A 27954-nucleotide genomic window follows, 5' to 3' on the forward strand; every position below is an offset into this window, starting at 1 on the left:
GAAACCCTGTACCCATTAAAAGTTACCCAATTCACCCTACATCCTAGATAACTGCAAATCTTCTTCCTGGTCTTTATGGATTTGCCTATTCTGGACATTTCATAAAAATGGAATCATGCACTATAATGTTCTTTTAAGACCAGTTTACACTTAGCGTGATGTTTTCAAGGCTCATTCATGTGACATAGCACATGTCAGTACTGCCTTTCTTTCTACTGATGAGCTTCTGTGGGGATGTCTTCATTTTTGGGGGTATATATTTTAGGAGTGGAATTGTGGGTCAAACGACAACTTTATGTTTGACTTTATGAGAACCTGTACACTAATTTCCAAAGTGGCTGACCATTTTATATTCCTAACAAGATAACACAGATTCCAACTGCTCCACATTCTCACGGACCTCTTCACTGCCCTTTCTTTGACTGTGACCGTCCTAGAGAATGGGAAGTGGTGCTTCACATGGCTTTGATTTGCATTTCCCTGATGACTAGTGATGCCAAGCACCTAGTCATATATTTACTGACCACTTGCTATCTTCTTTGCAGAAAAGTCTGTTCAGATGCTTCACTCTTTTTAGAAATGGTTATTATTACCATCACTGAGTAGTATGAGTTCTTTATTCTAGACAAGTCCTTTATCAGACATAAAATGTGCAAAATTTTTCTCTCATTCTGGGCTTTTTTTCCCCTCCACTTTCTTGATGATATCCTTTGGCACAGAAAAGAAATTTTTATTTTGATGATATCCAATTTATCTATTTTTTCTTTTGTTTCTTGCATGTTTAGTGTCACATATAAGAAACTGTTGCTTAAGCCAGGTCATAAAGACTTACATCTATGTTTTCTTATAAAATCTAACAGTTTTAGGTCTTAGGCTTAGCTCTTTGTTCCATTTTGAGTTAAATTTTGCCTGTGGTATGACGTGGGTATCTAGTTGTCTTAGCCCCACCTGTTCAAAGAAGACAGAGAAGTAAAACTCCTCCCTTGGCCCACAGGCTCTTCCATGCCTCTACCCTATCCGCACCCGACTGCCCTAGCAAATGGCCCCTTCTTCCCTCAATCAGACCTGCTCACCCCAGAACCCTGGCACCTTCTCCTAAAAAATTTCCTTTTATAAACTGTCTTAATAACATTTTGCTTCTCAGGTCCATATTACAACACCCCTCTACCCACACACACACCAAAAGAGAATATTTTCCCACTAATTTGGCTAAGGGAAACACATCTTACTCTATTCCGGGTCAGAAACTGCTACTTATTGTTACTTAGTCTCAGGCAGTACAAAAGAAACACAGACGGGTCACGTAGACAATGATTCTGAATGGTGTGTAACATCCTGGACTTTGCCTATGAGGGGCAAAGTACTGGCTGCCCCCTGACCCTCAGATGCTCCTTACGCTCTACTGTTTGGGCTAGTTAGTGTGCAAGTCATTTAAAAATTCTGCTGTCTTAGTGGAGGGGATCTTGCTCCCCAACTTCAAGCTCTACTACAAAGCCACAGTAATCAAGACAATTTGGTACTGGCACAAGAACAGAGCCACAGACCAGTGGAACAGATTAGAGACTCCAGACATTAACCCAAACATATATGGTCAATTAATATATGATAAAGGAGCCATGGACATACAATGGGGAAATGACAGTCTCTTCAACAGATGGTGCTGGCAAAACTGGACAGCTACATGTAAGAGAATGAAACTGGATCACTGTCTAACCCCATACACAAAAGTAAATTCGAAATGCATACAAGACCTGAATGTAAGTCATGATACCATAAAACTCTTAGAAAAAAACATAGGCAAAAATCTCTTGGACATAAACATGAGTGACTTCTTCATGAACATATCTCCCCGGGCAAGGGAAACAAAAGCAAAAATTAACAAGTGGGACTATATCAAGCTGAAAAGATTCTGCACAGCAAAGAACACCATCAGTAGAACAAAAAGGTACCCTACAGTATGGGAGAATATATTCATAAATGACAGATCCAATAAAGGGTTGACAACTGAAATATATAAAGAGCTCACACACCTCAACAAACAAAAAGCAAATAATTCAATTAAAAAATGGGCAGAGGAGCTGAATAGACAGTTCTCCAAAGAAGAAATTCAGATGGCCAACAGACACATGAAAAGATGCTCCACATCACTAGTCATCAGAGAAATGCAAATTAAAACCACAATGAGATATCACCTCACACCAGTAAGGATCCCCACCATCCAAAAGACAAACAACAACAAATATTGGCGAGGTTGTGGAGAAAGGGGAATCCTCCTACACTGCTGATGGGAATATAAATTAGTTCAACCGTTGTGGAAAGCAGTATGGAGGTTCCTCAAAAAGCTCAAAATAGAAATACCATTTGACCCAGGAATTCCACTCCTAGGAATTTACCCTAAGAATACAGCAGCCCAGTTTGAAAAAGACAGATGCATCCCTATGTTTATTGCAGCACTATTTACAATAGCCAAGAAATGGAAGCAACCTAAGTGTCCATCAGTAGATGAATGGATAAAGAAGATGTGGTACATATACACAATGGAATATTATTCAGCCACAAGAAGAAAACAGATCCTACCATTTGCAACAACATGGATGGAGCTAGAGGGCATTATGCTCAGTGAAATAAGCCAGGCGGAGAAAGACAAGTACCAAATGATTTCACTCATATGTGGAGTATAAGAACAAAGAAAAACTGAAGGAACAAAACAGCAGCACAATTACAGAACCCAAGAATGGACTAACAGTTACCAAAGGGAAAGGGACTGGGGAGGATGGGTGGGAAGGGAGGGATAAGGGTGGGGAAAAAGAAAGGGGGCATTATGATTAGCATGTATAATGTGTGTGGGGCACGGGGAGGGCTGTGCAACACAGGGAAGACAAGTAGTGATTCTACAGCATCTCACTACGCTGATGGACAGTGACTGTAATGGGGTTTGTGGGGGGGACTTGGTGAACGGGGGAGCCTAGAAAACATAATGTTCTTCATGTAATTGTAGATTAATGATAACAACAACAACAAAAAATTCTCCTCTCTTACCTCCTTATTTGATGCAGTTTCTATGATGTCAGCTACTTTTGTTATCATATGGTTTATTGATTTGAAATGTACTTTTTACCTCCCATAGATTATTTGGGAGCTAACTGGGTGAAACACAAACCAGCAGTCCAACTGTCTGAATACTGATGATTTACAAAACGTCACTTTCAAATAAAGTGGTATCCCCTTACAAGCAATGAGAAGGATGTAAAATGATTATTTCCATATGAGCCACTGGTACCTAAAAAACCCAACAAACAAAAAAATGATGAACACAGTCACATGCATAACTAACAAAGATTGCTGTCCATAATATATAATAAAAAAAAGCCCCTAAAAATGAGTGAGGGAAAAAACAATAAATAGAAAATGAACAAAAACATTAATGGGCATATCTCAGAAAATCAAATAGCTGAAAAACATTTGAAAAGCTATTAAACCTCAGTAATCATGGAAATGGAAATTAAAATAGCATATCTATCCAATTGGGGAAAAAGTTAAGTAATACCAGGTATTAATGAAATTTCCAACAACTGCAACCTTACCCACTCACAGTGAGAATGCAATGTGGTATAATGACTTAAGAACTTAACATGGTACCTTGTAGAGTTGCAGATGATCCCTTCTGACCTGCAATTCTACCCCAGTGAAACCATGCAAGTGTCCCCAATAAATACGTTCAAGAATATTCACAGTGTTATCTTTGTAATAGAAAAGAAAGAGCAACAATTTAGATGTCTTTTCATAGAAGAAAAAAGATAAATGTTGGTATTTTCATACAGTAGTATAAATAGTATACAACAATGGAATGAATGAGATATAATGTTGAGTGAAAAAACCAAACTATAGAATACCTAGAGTAGTGCATCATTTATATAAAAGTCAAAAGCACAAAATTAAGTAATATATGGTTTAGAGATCCATACTTAGACATAGTATATATGAAAGGTCAAGGAATATTAAAACACATAATTTGAGACAGTAGTTCCCCTTGACAGGAGGACAGAGAGAAACAAGTGTAGGGTCTTCAGAGGCATCAATAATGTCCTGTTCTTAAGCTGGATGGTGAGTGAATATGTGTTTTTTTTTCATTAATCTTGGTATCTTATGCTCATTACACTTAAGTCTTTGCATATATGAAGTATACAATGAATGAGTCTATCACACATAAACACAGAGTAAGCTGAAGGACAAAAGAAATCACCCTCAATGTGAAACATATGGACAACCTTAACACTGGAAAATATGAACACCAAGGAAATATGCAGAACAAGTCAATCAAACAAGGCAGAAGTAAGAACATTTAGGCAAATTCTGAAGAGGAGGGATGAGGGGAGCAAGTACTACCAGATCTCAAAAAGCTGCAACAATTAAGTCACATGGCCCTGGGCAAGTGACAGATCATCTCGTGGCTGCAGTTAATTCTACTGGGACCCCAGGAGAGCCACTGGCAAAACATTCAGTGGATGACACCTCAAAATAGCTGTTGTAAATTCTAGCAATTCAGAAATTTAAGTGCAAAAACTAAATAGTAAAAGAAATCATAATGGTACTAGCAGAAACTATGGGGTCCTTGGGAGAATTTTTCTTATAATGGGAAGGTGGAGAAGGAGGTTCTATGACACAAAAGCCAGGAGGGCCTTCAGTAGAAATGTATGAACTCAATGACATAACAAAGTCTTCACGGCAAAGCTGTCAAGGCAAAGCCAGAGGACCAATGGCAAATTGGAAAACAACAGTCAGGAGTCTTGACACACAGGCTCAACTTCCTCAGAACACAGGAACTTTTCAAAGTCAGCCAGGAAAAGACCTGCAATACAATTGAAAAAAGGCAGAAGACATAGGTCCAGAAAAAGAAGCATTTGTGGCTATAAAGTACATGAAGAGATATTCAAACTCACAGTAAGGAAAATGAAAGCTCACATTATGATACCATTTTGGCCTCCCAGACCACCAAAAATAAAAACTTAATAACCTGTACTGAGGAGTATTTAACAGGTATGCTTGGGTGCTCTGTGAAAAGCAATTAATAGACACGCATGCCCATGCCTACAGATTTATCCCTCAGACGTACTTGCACACACGTGCGAAGACATACAGAAAGTTGCTAATTGCATCAACTTTTACATTAGGAAAAGATTAGAAACAGAAAATTTCATGCAAGAATTGTTTTCGTAAGTAATGATTTTTACACATATATTTGCTTCTAATGCATAAAATATCTCTGGAAGGATTCACAAGAAAATGACAAGACTATTCTACTGAAGGTCTCAACAGCAGTGACCATGTGCCCTGGAATCATGCAGTGTGGCTACTGGGATAAGACACTACAGGGTGTTTTTGAGGAGTCTTTGTGACATGAGAAATATGCATTTGGTGTCTGCCCTGGTTCCTGACAGGGGGCTCCTAGAACCTTATAACTTGCTAAGTGATATCAGCACCCAGGAGAATCTTTTGCTCTAATGTTTGTCTTTGACCAAGTTCCTGACTCAGGGCTTGTAAATCCCTTGGAACCTTCTGGGTGGTGGGAGGGTCTTTTGTTCTAAGGAGTGACTCTGGTGGAGCGTGGTGGCAGTGGGCAGGTGGGGGTTCCTGTATGGTGGCTGGTCTCCAGAAAGACAGGGTTGTGATCAGTTGCTGGGAATGCTCAGCCCCTCCCCCCTCTTCCAGGGAAGTGCCAGAGACTGGGTTAATGATTGATCATGCCCACATGATGGGGCTTCCATAAAAACCACTAAAGTACCGGGTTCTGAGAGTTTCCAGGTTGGTGAGGACACCCAGGAGCTGAAGGGCACACCTCAACTTCACAGGATGGAAGCTCCTGCACTCATGACCCTTCTGGACCTCGCCCTAGGTATCTCTTCATCCAGCTATATATTGTATCCTTTGCTTTATGCTTTATTATACAATAAACCCAAAAATATAAGTGTTTGGGTTCTGCGTGCTGTTACAACAAATTAACCTGAGGAGGGGTCTGTGGGTACCCCAATTTGTAGCCAAGTCAGAAAGTGTGAGGAACCTGCAGATCTACCACTTGCATCTGGCCTTAAAGTGAGAGTTGTCTTGTGGGACTAAGCTCCTAACCTATGGGATGTGATGCTGACTAGGTAGATGGTGTCAGAATTTAGTTAAATTGTAGGACACCTAGCTGGTGTTGGATAATTGGTTGTTGTGGAAAAACCCAAACTTCTGGTCTGAATAAGGCAGAGTAGAGGAAATAACGTTGTTCCTTTTCAACCTCTGAGTCATTTAAACACATACAATCAGCTCTGTTACATCCAGAGCCTCCACAGTGATTCTGACACTGTGCCAAGTATAGGAACTACTCATTTCTCCTTGCCCTTTGTAGAGTTGATAATTTCAGCCAACTAGTTACTGATTGCCTTCTTTTCTCAGTATTACTGTAGTCGTGCTTTTATGTTGGCACTACATACAGGACACACACTGTCCACTGATTGTCAGGGAGCTGATGTTGAGGACAAACAGAGGACAGGGCTCTGCGGTGATACAGGGCAGCTCTCCAGGGGAACCTTTCCTCCTACAGGCAGGAGAAAGATATTCAGAAAACAGAAACAATGAAGTACCCTGGAGGAGAGTGTGTATTCACTCATTTAAACAGTATCTACTGATACCCCACTATGACAATCTGGGGGCATGTCAGCATGTGAGAATCCAGCAGGAAAGGAGAACTCAGACAGGTAATTACATTCATTATTTATCACAATGGGGATCAGCAGCATCTGAAAGATAAACAGGAGCTAGCTGGTACCAAGGTTGTGTGTGTGTGTGTGTGTGTGCGCCCAGTATTCTGAGCAGAGGGAAAAGAACATGGGGAGGCCTCATGAGAGAGGAGCAGGGTAGCTTGAGGCCATAAGGAAGGCCAGCCCAGAAACACTTATCAGGTCATGTTTATGAGGCAAAATGGGCACATATGCCTTATGAGGCATAAGTGGGCACAGCCCAGAAACACAAGTCAACTGGCCCAAGGATTGGCAACAGTTGGCTGTCAGACCTTCCACAAACAGCAAGGTCATGTTTAGAATTTATTTTAAAATACAAGGCAGCACTGGAGGTCTTTAAGCAGAATCTTTGTATAGTTAGATTTATTTTTACAGAGAACAAGATGAGAAACAGATCAGGGAAGGAGATGTGTGAACATGGGGAGACCTGTCAAGACACTTCTGACAAGAGAGACACTGGTCACTGGAAAGAGGTCAGTGACAGTAGGACCCTGGCAGACATACTAAAAAGATACTCAGGTGTTGGGACACAAAGGGCTGCATAATAGATCTAACTTGAAAGTGAGGGACAGAAGGTCCTCTGGACCAGTGGTTCTCAAGTTTTCACAGCACCTGGGATATTTATTAAAAATGTTGGCTCCTGGGCTGGTGCTGAAGTTCCTACGCTGCAGGTCTAGGGTATGGAGATGCTGGCCCCTGAACTTTACACCAGCTCCAGCAGTTAGGGTGGTGACAGATGTCCCACAACATTTGGGACGCACTGACTGAGAGGACTACCATGCTTCTGGCTCGTTAGAGTGGGTGAGGATGGAATGGGGCACCGTCTGTGGGCGACAAGGAGAGGATAGGCCACAAGCTCAGCAGTTTTAGGTTCACAGAAAAATTGAGTAGAAGGTACAGAGATTCCCCACATCCCTTTCCTGTGTGCCCCTCGCAGCCCTCGGGGGAAGATGCACAAAGATGCACTATGTGTGCTCGGCAAATGGGACTCTAGTGATTGGATTACTTCTGTAGGGCTGCCCAACTGGGCTTCTGATAGAAGCTGCTCATCAGCCAAGTGCCATTTTGCCTCATAAACATGACCTGATTTAAAATGTTGGGAGACTGAGTTTCCCAGTGTGTCAGCAGCAGCTGTCCATCCATCCTGATGCTGGCCCTGGCTGCCTCTGGGAGGGTGCCCCTCCACTCTTCCTGGATCATGTGGCCCCGCCATGCTATCTGTTGCCCTCTGACAACAACTTGGCTGGCCTCCCCACTATATTCAGGTTTTTGCTAAACTATCTAAAAGAGTAATTTCCCTTTCTAAAACTTATTAATAGACTTTACTTTTTAGGGCAGTTTTAGGTTCACAGAAAAACTGAGTAGAATGTACAGAGATTCCTCACACCCCTTTCCTGTTGTGCCCTTCCCCACATTCTGGTGCTACACTATGCTCCAGGCTCACCCTGAAGGCTCTCTGCTCTGGTCCTGGAATCAGCCCTGCTCCCTTGACTGGAGAATGGTGTTAGAAGCCAAGACCTGGGCACCAGGTGCATGTTGCTTCTCGAGCCTCACTGCTTCTCAGCCTCCCAGCTGACAGGGCCAGAGATGTTCGCCGGCCTGTGGATATGCATCAACAAACAAGACCAGGCGAGCTTCTTGCTTGTGCATGGACTTGAACGTATGTCATGCCAGCGTCTCCCACTCTTACTGGTCCCCCCGTGGCCTGCCCCCACTGCCTCTCCTGCTATCTCTAGCCCCCCTCGAGCATAAGCCCTCCAGCTCCCCATCATACACAGCTTGGTATCTGCTCCACTCCAGCACACACTATTCTGTGCTCCGGGCTCTTTCATTTTTAATTCATCCTCCCACCCCAGCCCTACCTTATTCCTCTCCACAGCTCTCCACACTTGTTGATAGACACTCATTTTCTGTTCTCCTCCGTGACATCAGGGACTTTAACTGTCGATCTCCCAAGCACCTAAAACTGCCTTGAACAAAGTAGGTGCTGAATGAATAAATGAATGAAAAACCTTTATGCTTGTTTTCACAATTAATCAGGTCTTAGTCTGGCCTTTCCTAGCCAGTACTAGCTATTCAGTTTTGAAGATCTACTTCAAACTGTAATCATAGAATATAATTTAAACTTTTCAACAATTTGACCTACTACTCTCCCTAACAGCTACAATTAGAACCACCTAACTAAAATGGTGAACCATCGCAATCACTTACAGCTTCTACTTTTCCTCTGTGGTCTGACTCAAACCCTACCTCACCCACCACCTCAATCTCCTGGACACTGGCAAACTCATTTACATTCCCCCCAAAATATTTTGGTCCTGGCTGATTCCAGGACCAGGGCAGTATACTAACAAAAATGTAGTACTTAATCAGTTAACTGCTATTTTTCAGAAGAAACAGCTCAGTGAAATGAGGAAATGTTTGTGGCTCTGTTAGGCAAGAAGATGAGGATGGTGACAGCTGACAGAAAAGAAGGCATGACTCTTTGTATGGAAAAGTGATGTGTTGATAAATATCCTTTCCATAACTGCTGGGAACAACTTAACCATGATCATAAGTTTAAATCGCAGAATTAAGTGAGGAATTACGTGAAAATTAAGCTGTTGTTTTTAAATTAATCTTCCAAAGAATTGTAAGGGCATGTAAAACAATTTTTGGAAAAAGTGCAGATTTGTATAAGTCAGAGGTTTAACAACACAGACCAAGAGGAAACATATGGAACAGGTCAGTAACAAGAAGAAATCTTGACCCAAATACAGTCTGTCATGTTTTACATACCAGTGTCTCAAATAATAGATGAGATTTTTATAATATTGCCAAAGCATCACTTGCAACACTGTATACTTTTTTAAAATGTGAAGTATAACACAATAAATCTTGTGAGTTCTTTGTAAAAACCTAGGGATAAGTGAGGAAACAAAAATGAGCTGTAGGATTCACTGTAGTTCATTAGTTCATACAAGCTTGAAACAATCTCTGGAGAATGAACTCAAAGTTCACTGCCAAGAGATACAAGTTAACTCCTTGTTTAAAATATGAAAACTTTAGTGTCAAAAATGTAGTATTTAAGCAGTTAACTGCTACTCTTCAAGAGAAACAGCTCAGTGAAATGAGGAAATTTTTGTGCCTCTGTTAAGGAGGAAGGCGAAAACAGTGATAGCTGACAGAAAAGAAGGCATGATTCTTTGTATGGAAAAGTGATGTGTTGAATCTGTGTCACCAAGGACAAGCTATTTCATTTTAAAAATAAATTTGCTGTGAAATGCTGTGTTTCTGATCCTGGCTCCTTGTCTTGATACACTGGTGTGAACATAAGGTATCAGACAAGCAGGGTTTCAGGATGACTCTGAGGTCCACCTTAAAATGCCAAGAAGCTGAGTTCCAGGCTGGATCTTAACTTGAAGAATTCTTTGGCATGAAAACGAAAATAAAAACAGTAATCAGTACATGCTGTTTCATTTAGTTCTGTTTGCCTTTCATATTAGAGGATATTCTTGCCACACCTCAAACCAAAATTAAGGGGAAAAGAAAGATGCTAGCCACATAAATCTGACCAAGAGCATAACCACCTTAATTTGAATCCATTAAGTTTTGGATAATGAAAAAAAATACATAATTTCAATTCAACCCTAGTGTTTTCCAAGCACATTATATTTGCTTAAGTTGCTACAGTAATTCAAGGACAGCCCTGACTGGACTACTGGGGATTTTTAAGAGTCAGTTAAAGAATTTAGGAATTTCTGATTTTTCACAGGATTTTCAAATTCATCAACCCCTGAAAATCAAAGCAGACTCATCAGGTATGATGATAAAGTAATTTTCAAATTTTTAAAGAAAGTATTCCTACTGTTAAAAATTAAAGAGTATATTTGTTTGCTTAACAGTAAAATAGATTGCAGCCATTGTTAGAGAACAATTTTTGGAAGCAGTATCTGATAAAAGTTACATTAAAATTTTGGTCAGTCAAATATTCAGGGAAGAAATATAGTGAATTTTCTAACTTTAGATGTATCCAATAAATAATCTTTGTTTAGTTTTTTTACTATCAATGAAAGATTCTTAGGTTAATGGAATCATCATTTTGTCTCCTCTCTTGCACGCTGTCTACTTTAAATGACCAAAAAAAAAAAAAACAGCAAATGACTTTGAGCCACACTTCTGAGCTGCACTAGAGATTCTGGCTGTAGGAATGATGGGTATTTGTGTACATTTCATTAGAAACTTTTCCAAATTCCTCTACTGACCAACTCCTTGATATCAGAATGTGTTTGGTTTTGTTTGCCTCTTTCTCAAAGGGAAGATATGAGTGCTCTCTCTGGTACTGAAGAATCTAGTTTCTTGGATTTCAGTTAAGATTAAATTGTATTATAGTTAAAAATGATTTTGAGAATTTCTTATTTTTAATAGCAAAAGAGTCTTACTTCCTTAGGCCTTGGATGTAATAGTGATGTACACTGCTTTAACTTTACAGAGTTAAATTTAAAACTGCTTTGGAAAAAATTCTGAATTGTATACTAATACTTGGTTTCTTATATCTAGTTTCTGTGGCATACCAATAAAACAATTAAGTCTTTAAAAAAAAATATCTGTGAGTCTTTCTAATTACTTTAAACTTTCCAGAACAAAGTTCTACCTCATTTAACCAGGACTTTCTGGATGAAAGCACAAGTGCCCTTTTCCAAGTGGAACTGTGACAGCACATGACTTTTATAGCCGTAATGAGAAAAACTCACTAATGGGGAATTTTCAAAAACTGCTAACATAGTTACTTTGCTTTAAGCTTTCTTTTTCACATTTATTATTTTTCTACTAAACAGTGTAATAGCAAAGTGAAGAATACAGCTGGAGATCTTATCAGAAAGGAGAGCAGTCACATTCTCTGTGAATGTGCTGCTTTAAAGAAATCACTGTGGTTGACTGCAATGGGGTGGGGGGACTTGATAACATGGGTGAATGTAGTAGCACAATGTTGCTCATGTGAAACCTTCATAAGATTGTATATCAATGATACCTTAATAAAAAAAAAAAGAAATCACTGTGGTGAAGTAAATGCCTAAACAATCAGCTTTAGTAGTGATAGGAATTCCTAACAAGATGTAATATATGACTTACCAATTCAGTCATTCATTCAACAAATCTTTCAGCACTTACTGGGCATTATACTAGATTCTGTCAAAATTTAGAGATAAGGAAATGAAATGACTCACTTGAGTTTTCTGGTAGAGAACAAGGCATAAATTGTAGAACATCAAAGGCAGAAGTAATAAAAATATGCTTAGCAAATGGCTAGGAAAAGATCAGTTGAATGAAAAATTTGGATGAAAAGAAATACTGTAACAGGAAAGGGGTCTGGGAGAAGCCAAAGAGCAAGAGAAAAAACAATGGGCATATGGAGGGAGTCAGGGTGGATTTCAGACCTCAAAACCACACTCAGTCAAAGGGCCCCGTACAAGGCGCCCACAGGGGATGAGAGACGACAGAGCTCAGATGAGGGAGAGAAACTGTCTCTGGGAAAGCCTTTCTTCTTAGGGGCCAAGAACATCAAGTGCAGACAGCACTACCATTCCCTTTATTCTCAGGCCACCCACTGAGGTCCTGCTTCCAAGTCAAAGGCATGAAATTAAGGGCAGGTCAAAGTATCTCCAGGTCTCCTTTTTTCCCATAATTTCTCATAATTGTTGAACAATAGAGCCATGACTTTAATCCTCAAAGTAAGGTTACTAATTGATGATTGATTGCTAATGTTCTTAACCCAAGCATAAATTCAGAGCACTCTTTTCAAAGTTCAACTGTAGAACTGTCAGCTTCTGAGACCCTGTCTCTGCCTCCCTGTTCTGCTTCCGTCTTTCTGGGACATAGCAGCCTTACCCCAATGTGCAGTGAGACAGGAATGAAGTAATGACAAGTACTTCCTAAAAGAGCTAATATGCTATATTATAATGAGCACAATGAAGTGCCATAAATGTAATACATAAAATGTTATCAACCAGTGAGTAAAATAATTTTGAGAATTTCTTATTTTTAACAGCAAAAGAGTCTTACTTCCTTATGCCTTGGATGTAATAGTGATGTACACTGCTTTAACTTTACAGAGTTAAATTTAAAACTGCTTTGGGAAAAATTCTGAATTGTGTAGTTTCTGTGGCATACCAACAAAACAATTGAGTTTTTAAAATAAAAAAAAAAATCTGTGCATCTACAGGATGTTCTACACCCATTCCTGCTAATCTCCCAAAGTCTGGGTCAAATTATGTTAATGCAGCCTTCCCTGTATTCCCGAAGCAGGGTTAAGCAACTGGTCCCACAGGACTAGTATCCCCTGTCCTTTGACCTGTATGCTCTTTGCAGGGGCCATACCTGCTTCAACCTGTGTTCCCCAACAAGCTGGGCCACACCTCCAGAAATAATTCAAGATAACTGTTAAGTTAAATAGTCCAACCAAACTGCCTACCTACAAAAATTTGTAAGGTGCTTCACTCTGTTCACATAAAACATCTAGTCAGGCATTGACTACAGTGAATGAAGAGCATCCAATCAGACCCCGGGGAGCTTCTGGATATCATTTGGGTCAGCCAGCATGGGAAACCGTCCTTTGGGACAAGGCCACACTCCTTCCTTCCTCTCCTTCCAGGACTCCCTCCCACCTCACACAGGAACACTACACAGTGAAGATCACAGTTTGACTGCATTGATGAATTAAATTAGGTGTTTGTTCACAGAGTGCAAACTCCCTATTGAAACTGCAGCCCTCCAGAGACTGGTCCAGGCTAGACAAACTCCTGCAGCAATTGACCACTATTTTCCACCCCATCCCTTGTTGCTCACATGCCTTGTTTATCTCTTTCCTATCTCCTCCATGGGAATCCCAGTATTCCCTCAAAGTCTAGCGCAAATGATACATCTTTCATGAATCCCACACATCAGAAGGGAGAGTGGATATAGTCTATTTAGATTTGTAAAAGGAAACAATGAGTTTCAATATCACAGACTGTTTAGAAAGATCAAAACATTGCTATTTTGGCATTTTCTGTAGGTAGGGCAAGGGTAGATATAACAACATATATTAGAGTAAATGATTGTTTTATTCTATTTTCTTAGCCAAGACAGTAAGGTAATCATCTAAAACCAGTGGGGAATGAGATTCAGACGTCTGGGAGAAAGTGAGGGGTGGCCTCTGGAGTGTCACTGCCATACTCTCATGATATTCAGCTGCACAAGTCATGCTGGGAGTGGATGGACAAGCACAGTGACCAGGGTTGGAGTTTGCCAGACAAGTGCAGGGTATACAGGGCTAGGTGGCCGTGGGCATGTGCAAAGGGGTGGTCACAGCACTCTGGGGTTTAGGCTAAAATGAAGGAATGGAGCACATTAGGAGAAATGGGTGAGGGGTGGTGAAAACACTGCAGGATGCTCATCTTCTAGGTACCACTGACACTGAAGAATTATTGCAATTGGAATTGTTACATGGAGTCAATTAGGAAGAGTGGAGATAGTGGTCAGGGTGTGAAGGGGCTGCAGTGCTGGTAGTGAGCAAGTCCACAGTATGGGCCATGGGAGGGAAGGCTGAGGATGCTGGAGGAAAGATCACTGAGGGAAGCGAGGTCAGAAGTCTTTGACTCTGCTTGAATAATTACTGCAAATCCAAAATACACACAATATTTACATTCTACACATTTTCAGTTTCTGGCAATAAAATAATCTGAGATGTTAGAGTCTAGGGTCTCCTTTCTCAAGTGGGTCTCCATCAGAGAAAATGATTTAAGTAACTATTTTCTCAATTATCACAATGATGAAAAATAGCTAGTACCATATTAGATGAATAGGAGATAAGTTCTTTCATTACATGCAGTGGTGAGTTAGGACATTAATTCTCTCATGAATCCCTGCATAAGAAGGGTAGAGGAAAATGGCCTCAGAGTAAGAGGTATGGTTCGTCTCCTTCTTTCTTTTAACCTTTTGTTAAAAAAAAGGTTACATTTTTGTACATGCATATCTCATACTGTTACAGTTCCTGTTCTGTTGACGAAGTAAAAGGGAGATGTGTCAAATGACTCCCGACCTTAAGTGGTGGGCTGAACCAGAGGCTCTCGGACTCCTCACCTTGCACAGCATCCACAGCAACCGCACCCAGGAGTGCAGACTGTTGAGTCAGGTGCCCCCTTACCCTCCTTGCACTCCCGCACAGTCCTGTCCACCTCTCTGCTTCTCTACCAGACCTCAGCTCCTGGGAGACAGGAAAGTGCACTTGTAATATCTGTATGTTTAGGACTTAACTCAAAAACAGTGAGGGAGAGAGGAGCCAAGATGGCAGTGTGAGTAGGGCAGCGGAAACCTCCTCCCAAAACCACACATATTTTTGAAAATACAACAAATACCCTTATTCCTAAAAGAGATACCAGAAGATACAATACAACAGCCAGGCTACAACTACGTCTGCGAGAACCCAGTGCCTTGTGAAGGGGCTAAGACACAAGCCACGGCCAGGCGGGACCTGAGCACTCCCCTGACCCCAGCTCCCTGGCCGGAGGAAGGAGTCGGAGCGGGGAGGGAGAAGGAGCCCAGGACTGCTAAACACCCAGCCCTAGCCATCCGCACCGGGAGCGCAGACACACATTGCATGGTGTGCTGGATATTAGGGAAATGGAAGAGTAAAATCTGCGAGCAGGTCCCCACAGGTGGCACCCTTGGGACAAAAGAAAAGTGAGTGCTTTTTGAAAGCCTTAAAGGGGCAGGGGCCTCACAGCTGGACAGAATCATCCCAGCACACTCAGCACAGCAGCTGAGAATCCCGGGGAACTCCAGGTGCTTTAATTCCCTGGGAGACAGTGCAGCTCTGAAGCCCCTCACAGCGATAAACAGTGTCCCATCCATTACCCCTCCGGCATGGCCCCATCATAGCAGGGAAGAAGCCTGAGAGTGGTTGTGCCCACAGCAACCACCCAGAGCCTCCTCCACAGCCACCCGGGCCAGACTCAGAGGCCCCGTCAGCACACAGCTGCCCGAAGAGACAGAGGAAGCGAGGGCAAGGTGCGAAGGGGCGCTGTTCTCACAGGAGAGGATAACCAGGGTGCCTGCCACTCCCCACAGGGCTCTGGGCTGTCCCGCCCATGGTGGCTCAGAAAATAAAACCGGAAGCTGCTCCCCATGTGCGGGTAATTGGCACAAGCAGTGGAGAAGGACAAGGAGACCAGCAAGCAGGAAGGGACTTTGTTCTCCCAGGTGACACATGCACCAACTGCCTACGACTACCTCTATCGCCATGAAAAGGCAGAAAAATTTGATCCAGTCCAGAATTACCCAGACAAACTACAAGAGGGAGCCTGGGGAGATAGATTTAACCAACCTCCCTGAAAAAGAATTCAAAATAAAGGTCATAACCACACTGAGGGACCTGCAGAGAAATATGCAAGAGCTAAAGTATCAAGTTAGGCGGGAGAATACAGAAATAAAACAACCTCTGGAAGGACTTAAGAGCAGACTGGATGTAATGAAAGAGGCCGTTAATGGAATAGAAATCAGAGAACAGGAACACAGAGAAGCTGAGGCAGACAGAGATAAAAGGATCTCCAGGAACAAAAGAATATTAAGAGAACTGTAAGACCAATCCAAAGGGAACAATATTCGCATTACAGGGGTACCAGAAGAAGAAGACAGAGAAAAGGGGATAGAAACTGTCTTTGAAGAAATAATTGCTGAAAACTTCCACAAACTGGGGGAGGAAACAGTTTCTCAGACCACAGAAGCCCACAGATCTCCCAAAACAAGGGACCCAAGGAGGACAATACCAAGACACATAATAATTAAAATGGCAAACATCAAGGGCAAGGACAGAGTATTACAGGCAGCCAAAGAGAGAAAAAAGGTCACCTACAAAGGAAAACCCATCAGGCTATCATCAGACTTCTCAGCAGAAACTTTACAGGCCAGGAGGGAGTGGCATTATATATTTAATGCAATGAAACAGAAGGGCCTTGAACCAAAAATACTATATCCAGCACAATTATCATTTAAATATGAAGGAGGGATTAAACAATTCCCAGACAAGCAAAAGTTGAGGGAATTTGCCTCCCACAAACCAACTCTACAGGATATTTTAAAGGGACTGCTCTAGATGGAAGCATGCTTAAGGCTAAATAGATGTCACCAGAGAAAATGAATTCACAGCAAAGAAAGCAGTCCAACCAAATACTTACTAAAGGCAAAAAATAAAATCAACTACTAACAAAAGCAGTCAAAGGAAACACAAAAGAGTACAGAATAAAACACCTGACATATAAAGAATGGAGGTGGAGGAATAAAATGGGAGAGAAATAAAGAATCATCAGACTGTGTTTATAATAGCTTAATAAGCGAGTTAAGTTATACAGTTAGATAGTAAAGAAGCTACACTTGAACCTTTGATAACCACGAATCTAAAGCCGCAATGGCAATAAGTACATATCTTTCAATAATCACCCTAATATAAATGGACTGAATGCACCAATCAAAAGACACAGAGTAACAGAATGGATAAAAAAACAAGACCCATCTCTATGCTCCTTACAAGAGACTCACCTCAAACCCAAAGACATGCACAGACTAAAAGTCAATGGATAGAAAAAGATATTTCATGCAAACAATAGGGGGAAAAAAGCCGGTGTTGCAATGCTAGTATCAGACAAAATAGACTTCAAAACAAAGAAAGTAACAAGAGATAATGAAGGACACTACATAATGATAAAGGGCTCAGTCCAACAAGAGGCTATAACCATTATAAACATATATGCACCCAATACAGGAGCACCAACATATGTGAAACAAATACTAACAGAATTAAAGGAGGAAATAGAATGCAGTGCATTCATTTTGGGAGACTTCAACATACCACTCACTCCAAAGAACAAATTCACCAGACAGAAAATAAGTAAGGACACAGAGGCACTGGACAACACACAAGAACAGATGGACCTAATAGACATCTATAGAACTCTACATCCAAAAGCAACAGGATACACATTCTTCTCAAGTGCACATGGAACATTTTCCAGAGTAGACCACATACAAGGCCACAAAAAGAGACTCAGTAAATTCAAAAAGACTGAAATTGTACCATCCAACTTCTTAGACCACAAAGGTATAAAACTAGAAATAAATTGTACAAAGAAAACAGAAAGGCTCACAAACACATGGAGGCTTAACAACATGCTGGTAAATAATCAACGGATCAGTGACCAAATTAAAATGGAGATCCAGCAATATATGGAAACAAATGACAACAACAACACAAAGCCCCAACTTCTGTGGGGCTCAGAGAAGGCAGTTCTAAGAGGAAAGTATATAGCAATCCAGGTCTATTTAAAGAAGGAAGAACAATTCCAAATGAACAGTCTAAGGTCACAATTATTGAAACTGGAAAAAGAAGAGCAAATGAGGCCCAAAGTCAGCAGAAGGAGGGATATAATAAAGATCAGAGAAGAAATAAATATAATTGAGAAGAATAAAACAATAGAAAAAATCAATGAAACCAATAGCTGGTTCTTTGAGAAAATAAACAAAATAGATAAGCCTCTAGCCAGACTTATTAAGAGAAAAAGAGAATCAACACACATCAACAGAATCAGAAACGAGAAAGGAAACATCACGACGGACCCCACAGAAATACAAAGAATTATTAGAGAATACTATGAAAACCTATATGTTAACAAGCTAGAAAACCTAGAAGAAATGGACAACTTCTTAGAAAAATACAACCTTCCAAGACTGACCAAGGAAAAAACAGAAATCTAAAGAGACCTATTACCAGTAACAAAATCGAATTGGTAATCAAAAAACTACCCAAGAGCAAAACCCCTGGAGCCAGATGGATTCACCACGGAATTTTATCAGACATACAGAGAAGACATAATACCCATTCTCCTTAAAGTTTTCCAAAAAATAGAAGAGGAGGGAATACTTCCAAACTCATTCTATGAAGCCAGCATCTCTTTAATACCAAAACCAGGCAAAGACCCCACCTAAAGAGAAAATTACAGATTAATATCCCTGATGAACATAGATGGACAAATACTCAACAAAATATTAGCAAACAATTAAAAAATACATCAAGAGGATCATACACCATGATCAAGTAGGATTCATCTCAGGGATGCAAGGATGGTACAACATTCAAAAATCCATCAACATCATCCACTACATAAACAAAAAAGGACAAAAAAACACATGATCATCTCCATAGACACTGAAAAAGCATTCGACAAAATTCAACATCCATTCATGATAAAAACTCTCAACAAAATGGGTATAGAGGGCAAGTACCTCAACATAATAAAGGCCATATATGACAAACCCTCAGCCAACATCATACTGAACGACGAGAAGCTGAAAGCTTTTCCTCTAAGATCAGGAACAAGACAGGGATGCCCACTCTCCCCACTGTTATTCAACATAGTACTGGAGGTCCTAGCCATGGCACTCAGACGAAACAAAGAAATACAAGGCACCCAGACTGGTAAAGAAGTCAAACTGTCACTATTTGCAGATGACACGATATTGTACATAAAAACCCTAAAGACTCCACTCCAAAACTGCTAGAACTGATATCTGAATTCAGCAAAGTTGCAGGATACGAAATTAATACACAGAAATCTGTTGGTTTCCTATACATTAACAATGAACTAGCAGAAATAGAATTCAGGAAAAGAATTCCATTCACAACTAAAAAAGAATAAAATACCTAGGAATAAACCTAACCAAGGAAGTGAAAGACCTATACCCTGAAAACTATAAGACACTCGTAAGAGAAATTAAAGAGGTCACTAACAAATGGAAACTCATCCCATGCTCTTGGCTAGGAAGAATTCATATTGTCAAAATGGCCATCCTGCCTCAAGCAATCTACAGATTCAAGGCAATCCCTATCAAAATACAAAGACGATTGTTCAAAGAACTGGGACAAATATTTCTAAAATAGCCAAAGACCCCAAATAGCGAAAGCAATCCCAAGAAGGAAGAATAAAGTCAGGGAAACCTTGCTTCCCAACTTCAAGCTCTATTACAAAGCCCTGGTAATAAAGACAATTTGGTTTTGGCACAAGAACAGAGTCACAGACCAGTGGAACAGAATAGAGACTCCAAACATTAACCCAAACATATATGGTCAATTAATATACGATAAAGGAGCCATGGACATACAATCAGGAAATGACAGTCTCTTCAATAGCTGGTGTTGGCAAAACTGGACAGCCACATGTAAGAGAATGAAACTGGATCATTGTCTAACCCCATACACAAAAGTAAATTAGAAATGGATCAAAGACCTGAATGTAAGTCATGAAACCATAAAACTCTTAGAAAAAAGCATAGGCAAAAATCTCTTGGACATAAACATGAGCAACTTCTTCATGAACATATCTCCCCAGGCAAGGGAAACAAAAGCAAAAATGAACAAATGGCACTATATCAAGCTGAAAAGTTTCTGTACAGCAAAGGACACCATCAATAGAACAAAAAGGTGCCCTACAGTATGGGAGAACATATTCATAAATGACAGATCCGATAAAGGATTGACATCCAAAATATGTAAAGAGCTCACACACCTCAACAAACAAAAGGAAGTAATCCAATTAAAAAATGGGCAGAGGAGCTGAATAGACAGTTCTCTAAAGAAGAAATCCAGATGGCCAACAGGCACATGAAAAGATGCTCCACATCGCTAATCATCAGAGAAATGCAAATTAAAACCACAATGAGATATCACCTCACACCAGTAAGGATCGCCATCATCGAAAAGACAAACAACAACAAATGTTGGCAAGGTTGTGGAGAAAGGGGAACCCTCCTACACTGCTGGTGGGAATGTAAACTACTTCAACCATTGTGGAAAGCAGTATGGAGGTTTCTCAGAATGCTCAAAATAGAAATACTATTTGACTCAGGAATTCCACTTCTAGGAATTTACCCTAAGAATGCAGCAGCCCAGTTTGAAAAAGACAGATGCACCCCTATGTTTATCGCAGCACTATTTACAATAGCCAAGAAATGGAAGCAACCTAATTGTCCATCAGTAGATGAATGGATAAAGAAGATGTGGTACATATAGACAATGGAATATTCTTCAGCCATAAGACGAAAACAGATCCTACCATTTGCAACAACATGGTTGGAGATAGAGGATATTATGCTCAGTGAAATAAGGCAGGTGAAGAAAGACAAGTACCAAATGATTTCACTCATATGTGGAGTATAAGAACAAAGAAAAACTGAAGGAACAAAACAGCAGCAGAATCAGAGAACCCAAGAATGGACTAACAGTTACCAAAGAGAAAGGGACTGGGGAGGATAGGTGGGAAGGGAGGGATAAGGGGAGAGGGGAAAGAAAGTGGGTATTAAGATTAACATATATAATGTTGGGGGGGTGGGGACAGGGAGGGCTGTGCAACACAGAGAAGACAAGTAGTGATTCTACAGCATCTTACTATGCTGATGGACAGTGACTGTAATGGGGTTTGTTGGGGGGCCTTGGTGATGGGGGAGTCTAATAAGCATAATGTTCTTCATGTAATTGTAGATTAGTGATACGAAAAGAAAAAACAGTGGGAAGAGGGAATCTAGGAAGGCAATAAGAAAAAAGTATAGAATAACCAATTAGAAACTAAAACTTCGTAGAATGTAAATATTGTGTGCATTTGGGATTTGAGGTAGTTATTCAAGTAGAGTCAGAGATTAAATAATTGGATTCTAGAATCTGTTTCAAGGGGAAAATCTGAAGTCATCCTCAGACTTAGAAAACACTAAGAGGAAGCATGATAGTTGTTTTTGATATCTCAAGCTCTCAATTAAAAGGGAGTGTTTCATGTTCTTCCAAAGGGCAGAAGTTGCAGTGGGAAGATTCTGATTATTATTAAGGGAGAATCACCACGTAAAAGCCAATACCCCGAGTCTCCGTCATGGAGAGCCAAAACAGTGCGTGAGCCCAGCCAGTGCCCACAGTGGAGAAACTCACGGCTTTGGGGTTGGCCTGGGTTGTGCTGCCATCATAGGCCTACAGAAAACCAGAGAGACTGAGGTTCTCTTAAAAAATGGTGACTGAATCTGGTTCAGGGAATATGTGACTTTTTTTTCTTAATCCCACCTTATTGGTATGTAAACAGTAATTTGGTTTAAGCATTGCTGATTCATTCTGGACATTCCTTCCAATATTTCAATACAGACATAGAGATTATGCATTTTATATAACTGTCACTGTAAGAATTACTCTAAGTCTCACTCACTTTTCCCACAATATATCCCCTTTTCTCCTTGCCATAGGATAAAAAGAACATGGGCTTTTTAAGTCCAGTATGTGTTCTTTTCTTCTTTCTTGGAGTCAAAATATATTGCCAATATGAAAGTCACCAGTGGGATGAAGATTACGACCAAGAGCCAGACGATGTATATCAACCAGAATTCCAATTTCATCAAAATGTAGACCTAGACTATGGAGCTCCTTTTCATCAGTATATGCTAGGCTGTGCTTCCGAATGCTTCTGTCCACCTAGCTTCCCCTTGTCAATGTACTGTGATAATCGCAAACTCAAGACTGTCCCAAACATCCCAGCACACATTCAGCAGGTCTATCTTCAGTGCAATGAAATTGAAGCCGTGCCTGCAGATTCATTCACAAATGCGACTTATCTTAAAGAAATCAACCTCAGCCACAACAGAATTAAATCGCAGAAGATTGATCATGGTGCGTTTGCTAAGCTGTCAAACCTATTGCAGCTTCACCTACAGCATAATGATTTAGTAGAATTTCCGTTTCCTCTTCCTAAGTCTTTGGAAAGACTTCTCCTTGGTCACAATGAGATCTCCAGACTGCAGACAAATGCCTTGGATAGGCTCATAAACTTGACTATGCTCGATCTCTGCTATAATCATATTGATGACTCTATGTTACAAGGAAAAATCCTTGCCAAAATGGAAAAATTAATGCAACTCAACCTATGTAACAACAGGTTAGAATCAATGCCTTCTGGTTTGCCTTCTTCACTTATGTATCTGTCTTTAGAGAATAATTCAATTTCTTCTATACCAGAAAATTACTTCAACAGACTTCCAAACCTTCATGCTCTAAGAATGTCACACAACAAACTACAAGATGTCCCACACAATATGTTTAATCTGTCCAGCCTCATACAGCTCAACATTGGGCACAACAAACTGAAGCGAGCATTTTATATCCCAAGAAATTTAGAGCACCTATACATAGAAAATAATGAAATTGAAAGTACGTAAAATTTTATTATTTCTTACAGACAGAAAGAATAGCATTTTTACCTTTTTAAGAACAAGTCTTTAAAAATCTATGTTTTACCCATTGCTGAAAAGGGTTGTTTTGAATTTGGCTAAGGAAATGACAGAAACTGGCCCCAGAGAAATGTGTGCTATAAAAATATAGTCTTTTCTGTTCAATTTTATCATGTTAAACATTGAGAAATTGTACAGTTTAAGAAGAAATATGAACATCCTGAGTAATGGACTATAGGTGATTTTTCACTTTTTTTTTTTTTGAGATTGTTTCTCCCGAGAATGCATTATTTACATAATTTATTATTTAAATAATTACTTTAAAAAGCCAATGAAGTCATCATTTATTTTGATAACATAAGATTTACTTGGTTTCACTTTCTTCATTTTACTGATGACTATAAAAATAATTAAACCTAATTCTAAGTATTTTAATTAATAAAACCATACACCACATAACACTTTAGAACCCAATATAAGACTGTGGATGTGATGCAGCAGGATTAACTTTTCATTTCTGTTTTCCAGGTATCAATGTTACAGTGATGTGTCCTTCTGTTGACCCACTACATTACAACCATTTAACCTACATTCGTGTGGACCAAAATAAGCTAAAAGAGCCAATAAGCTCATACATTTTACTCTGCTTCCCGCATATCCGCAGTATCTATTATGGTGAACAACGAAGCACCAATGGTCAGACAATACAACTGAAGACCCAAGTCTTTGGAAGATTTCAAGATGATGCTGACAGTGACGATGATGATGACCACGAAGGCCCAGAACGTGGAGTGGTAGAAGGAGACGTGGAGCCCCACTATCATGGAGGGCAAGAGTGGCAAACTATCTAGGAATACATTTATACTCCACAAAATATTGCTCAATATAAATCTAAGCATGCATAGCTCACAGTAATACACCTAGAATAATAAATTAGTGTAAGATGAAACTGAATGTAAGTTGTTGCTAACAGTGCATCAGCTCATTTTATTAAAAATATAATTAGTATGGTAAGTGGGAATAAAAAACTAAACTTTAAACACAAAAATATTATCATGTTGAGAAAAAAAGTATGCCATTTCTATTAACAGTAATTTTCCTAAGAATGACGGAAAAAGCATTACAGAAGCTGAGACCTGTAGGCCATTCACTCTCAGTCACCAGGAGGACAGTGTTAAATGCCAGGTGGCTGCAGCATGGAATGGGCAGCCATCCACGTAAGGAGTGATTATTTTCTTTGACCCAACCTTTAAAAAAGTTTTCACACTTGTACTAGAGATCTCCATGACATCTCCAACCCCACTCCACCCTTTTGAGCGATGGATGATATTTTTGATTTTCAAAAGAGGCTATCCTACTGTTAGGCAGGAAAATAGATACGAGTGGGATGGAAAGAGAAAAAGGCCAGAAAGTCCACTAAAAGGTCCCAAAATTAATCAATTAAAGCTCAAAAGGCCAAGAGCAACTTGGCCTGGAATGTTTGAATGTTCCCCAGATAAAGGAGGGTACCTCAACACAGCCCATGTCTTTATTGTTAATCATGCAGGCCCAGCTTACTTCTTTACCTTTATTTACTTACATGCTGTTTTTTTCTCCTTCCAGACCTAATTAAGTAGTTTGTAACCTAGGCAACTAATTTAGCTTGCAGGCCCAGCTGTAAACAACACAGTAAAAGGCAGGAAAGATTCCATCTTAAAGACTGTATTTTAATACCCATGAACTTAAAAATGTAAGATTAATTTACTCTTTAGCAAACAGACAATAGCTCAGCCCACCCTGGGGGCTGGGCGGGCAGGCTGTGTGATCTGCTCCCAGACCAGGACTCTGGTATCCCGGGGAAAATCAGAGCAGGAAGTTCCTTGTGTTAAGTTAATTCTGAGTATTCAAAAGAGCACTTAACAAGTGTGCATCCCCATCCTTTAGTCACATTCCTAAAGAATCCTTAAAAAGGGGAACCCCCGGCCTTTCGGGACGTCCCTCTCTCTGGGGTCGCCTGCACATTCTAGGTGCATATCTTTTTAATTTTTTCCCAACCTTTCTGGGGTGCCTCTTCTCTAGGGCAGCCCACCCTTTCCTTTCTCCAACTGTGCTCCTTTTGCCTTAAATAAACTTCTCACTTAAACACATTGTCTCTGTGCCATTCCAGTAGTACGTGTTTTATTACTTTGCTTTGTCATTCTAATCATCCCAATTCTGGCTTTAACCTTCACTCTGTCCTATCTCAGACAAGTAATGAGAGGCTGCTGAGAGCTCAGACCTGGGCTTGCAAATTACGGTTGCCACCCTGGCGGGGAACTGCATCTTACAGTCATGCTCTTTAGTGACCTGCCTGAAAGTCTCCCTTCTTTACCTATAGGAAGTTCACAGGACATAATCTCACTCCACCTAGTGCTCTGGGCACTTCCCCAAAGCCTAGGGTGGTAGGGACTCAGTTCCCACGCTGTGCAGATCCTAGCAGAGGCTGGACGCCAGGTGACCCTGGCTTAAGGAGTTAGCAGGGGTTGTACCCCATGCTGAGTAGCTGTTCAATGAACTTCATTATTCTATTCTGTCATTCCCTAACACTCTTACTTTAATGAATTCCTTCCTCACTTTGTCCTCTGACTTCCCTGCTTCACCAAACCAAACCCTCCCTAACATACTTTGGTGCTGTGCCTAGGATGGATTTCCATCCCTGGTAATCAGAACCACCCTAACACTACTAAGGATCCAAGGCTTATAGATTCATGAAATGTCTTGTCTCTCAGAGCACCAAAACAATGAAATTTTAAGCCCTGTATTTTGGTAACCAGAAAACACCAAATTATCTCATCACAACTGTATTTTAGCAAATCTCAGCAATTGTTTAAAACAATCTTTACTGTTCCATTTTAACTGGGATCATGTGTTTATAGTAAATTTCTGAGAGAAAAGTTTCTTTTTTTAGTTACATAAAGATTTGCTAATAAATAACTGCTTTGTTCATAAGGTTAAGTTAATTTAGCACAAGGAAGTACATCAACACTATTAAACACTTCTATTTTCCTAGCAAAATAAATTAGAAACCTATATGAGTATCAGCCAATGTTTTATTTTAAAAACTGGACAGGCTTTGCTATCTTCTTTAAAACCTTAACAATCACATATTAATCTATCATTTTTAAGTATTTTAAGTATGCCTTGTAATGAGATGCTGTAACTCCTGTGATGAATGTTCCTGATCACAAGGCTAACATCTCAAGAATTCCTCACATAAGGAATAAACACAAGTCTGGGACTGCCTACACAGGGAACCCTAAGAAATAATAGTTTGGACAAAATGCAAAGACCAGACAAGTAAAACTGTATTTTAGAATCAGTTTTCAAGTGGTGAATCTTTACTTTTCTGGAGATGACAGTTTAAAATGAAGCCCCTAATGCTCTCTCCCTAATGCTCTTTCTGTGAGCAGGTTATCAGCATTAAAAAATAATTAAGAAAGTAAGATCAAACAACTCATTCTAACACAAGGAAGAAAAGAAAATGCTAAGGTGGCATGCAGGAACTATGAAAACAACGTGAACACAGGTATCCTAACTTCACTTCTGGCCCGGATGTGGTGAAGAAGCTGAAGACTTCAAGGAACCGGTGGAACCTTGATGTGTAAGTAGGAATGGAGTGGCAGGAGCAGAGAAAACAAGCTCCAGAGGTGAGATTAATTTAAAGACGTGGTAATTACTTATTTCACCTCTTGCACAGTTAAAAACTAAACCAAAACAACAACCAAAAAAACCCTCCAATTTTCAGAATTCTGGATCTTCTATTCTTATCTCCTCCTGAATAAATAAAAGAAAACATATTTAAATCTGTCAGCCACAAGGAAGAATATAATAGCACAATTTAGCAATTCAAAACAAGGAAATTTAAAACTAGCTAAGCATGGTTGGAAGCCTGACTTCTAAGCTGGTAAACAGCCTTTTAGCATTTCTACAAGGTGTTTCTCCAGGACTGTCATAAGGACAGATAACAGAGCATTTAACAAAGAGCTTGTGTCACAGGGTTCCAGCAAGCAGTGGCTATAATCTCAATGGTCCAGCCCCAGTCAGCTGGATCTACGTGCCCCCAGATATCAGCTGTGCTTTGCACACCTGGGTGCTCTGTCGGGGACTCCTGAATGGACCTGATATCTCTTGGGGGTCCTTCCAAGATTCCACCCTTACAAAAGATTAGTTAACAAGACAGATATTACTAAAGGTTTCATTAGGGAGAGAAAAAAAGGTGCTTACATAACATACTCATAACAAACACATTCCAAGTCCCTACTAGATAGCTCAGCTTTCCAAAGCACCCCTACACAGCAACCCATGGTGGGAGCAGGGGCACCTGCACCCTTCACAAGGCACCTGGCCATCCAGCTCTCCTGGCCAGAGGAAGGCCAAGTTCCTCCCACCTACTAGGAAAAAGAGGTCAACTCTGCTCTGGCTCCCGGTTCCCAAGGATGCATGCAAGCGTCCCAGGTGTCCTCCAGCAGGGAGGATGAGGAGGCAGGTCAACACCCATTGTTTGTTACTCCAAATGCCCTGAGGAACTAATACTCAGCCCAAGTATTTCTTATAAATCAAAGCAAACAAGCCCCAAGGCTTTCCTGAGGAGAAACTGAGGAATGAAGTGCCTCTTCAATGAGCATATCAAGATTGCAGTTGCTCCCAGAGCCCAGACAAAACCTGTTAATTTGATATTTACAATAGGAAAGAAATTCATCTATTTTCTCAGGACACTTCAAAGTGTTAGGAAGGAAGGTACTCAGCTCCCTGTTGCAGGGAAGTCAGAGTGAGATGAGAAACCAAAGTCAAGAAAGCAAAGTCAGGTTTAAAGTACTCTGGTGTAACAGAGCAGACCTGCCTAAGGTTAGACAGGCCCAGATGCTGTTCATTCTGAGGCCTCCTTTCTGTCGTT

The 27954-nt window shown here is 40.4% G+C and overlaps 2 protein-coding genes across 3 annotated transcripts in view; one reads left to right on the forward strand and one right to left on the reverse strand.

Moving 5' to 3' along the window:
• The window catches only part of CENPP (centromere protein P), a 266012-nt gene that overhangs the window by 110991 nt on the left and 127067 nt on the right, over positions 1-27954 (reverse strand). The gene's annotated exons all lie outside the window — the stretch shown is intronic.
• OMD (osteomodulin) lies at positions 21195-26097 on the forward strand. The gene is made up of 2 exons (XM_036896887.2): positions 21195-23022; positions 23571-26097. The coding sequence occupies exons 1-2, from the start codon at positions 22077-22079 to the stop codon at positions 23891-23893; spliced, it is 1269 nt and encodes a 422-aa protein (XP_036752782.2). The 5' UTR covers positions 21195-22076; the 3' UTR covers positions 23894-26097.

Source organism: Manis pentadactyla, chromosome 3 (genome assembly GCF_030020395.1).
Source record: "Manis pentadactyla isolate mManPen7 chromosome 3, mManPen7.hap1, whole genome shotgun sequence".
NCBI classification, from domain to species: domain Eukaryota; kingdom Metazoa; phylum Chordata; class Mammalia; order Pholidota; family Manidae; genus Manis; species Manis pentadactyla.

Bases quoted from the DNA above. Each gene is read 5' to 3' on its own strand.
- OMD (XM_036896887.2), top strand. From the start codon at position 22,077: ATGGGCTTTTTAAGTCCAGTATGTGTTCTTTTCTTCTTTCTTGGAGTC. The intron at 23,023-23,570 runs GTACGTAAAATT...TCTGTTTTCCAG, and splicing joins AGAAAATAATGAAATTGAAA to GTATCAATGTTACAGTGATG.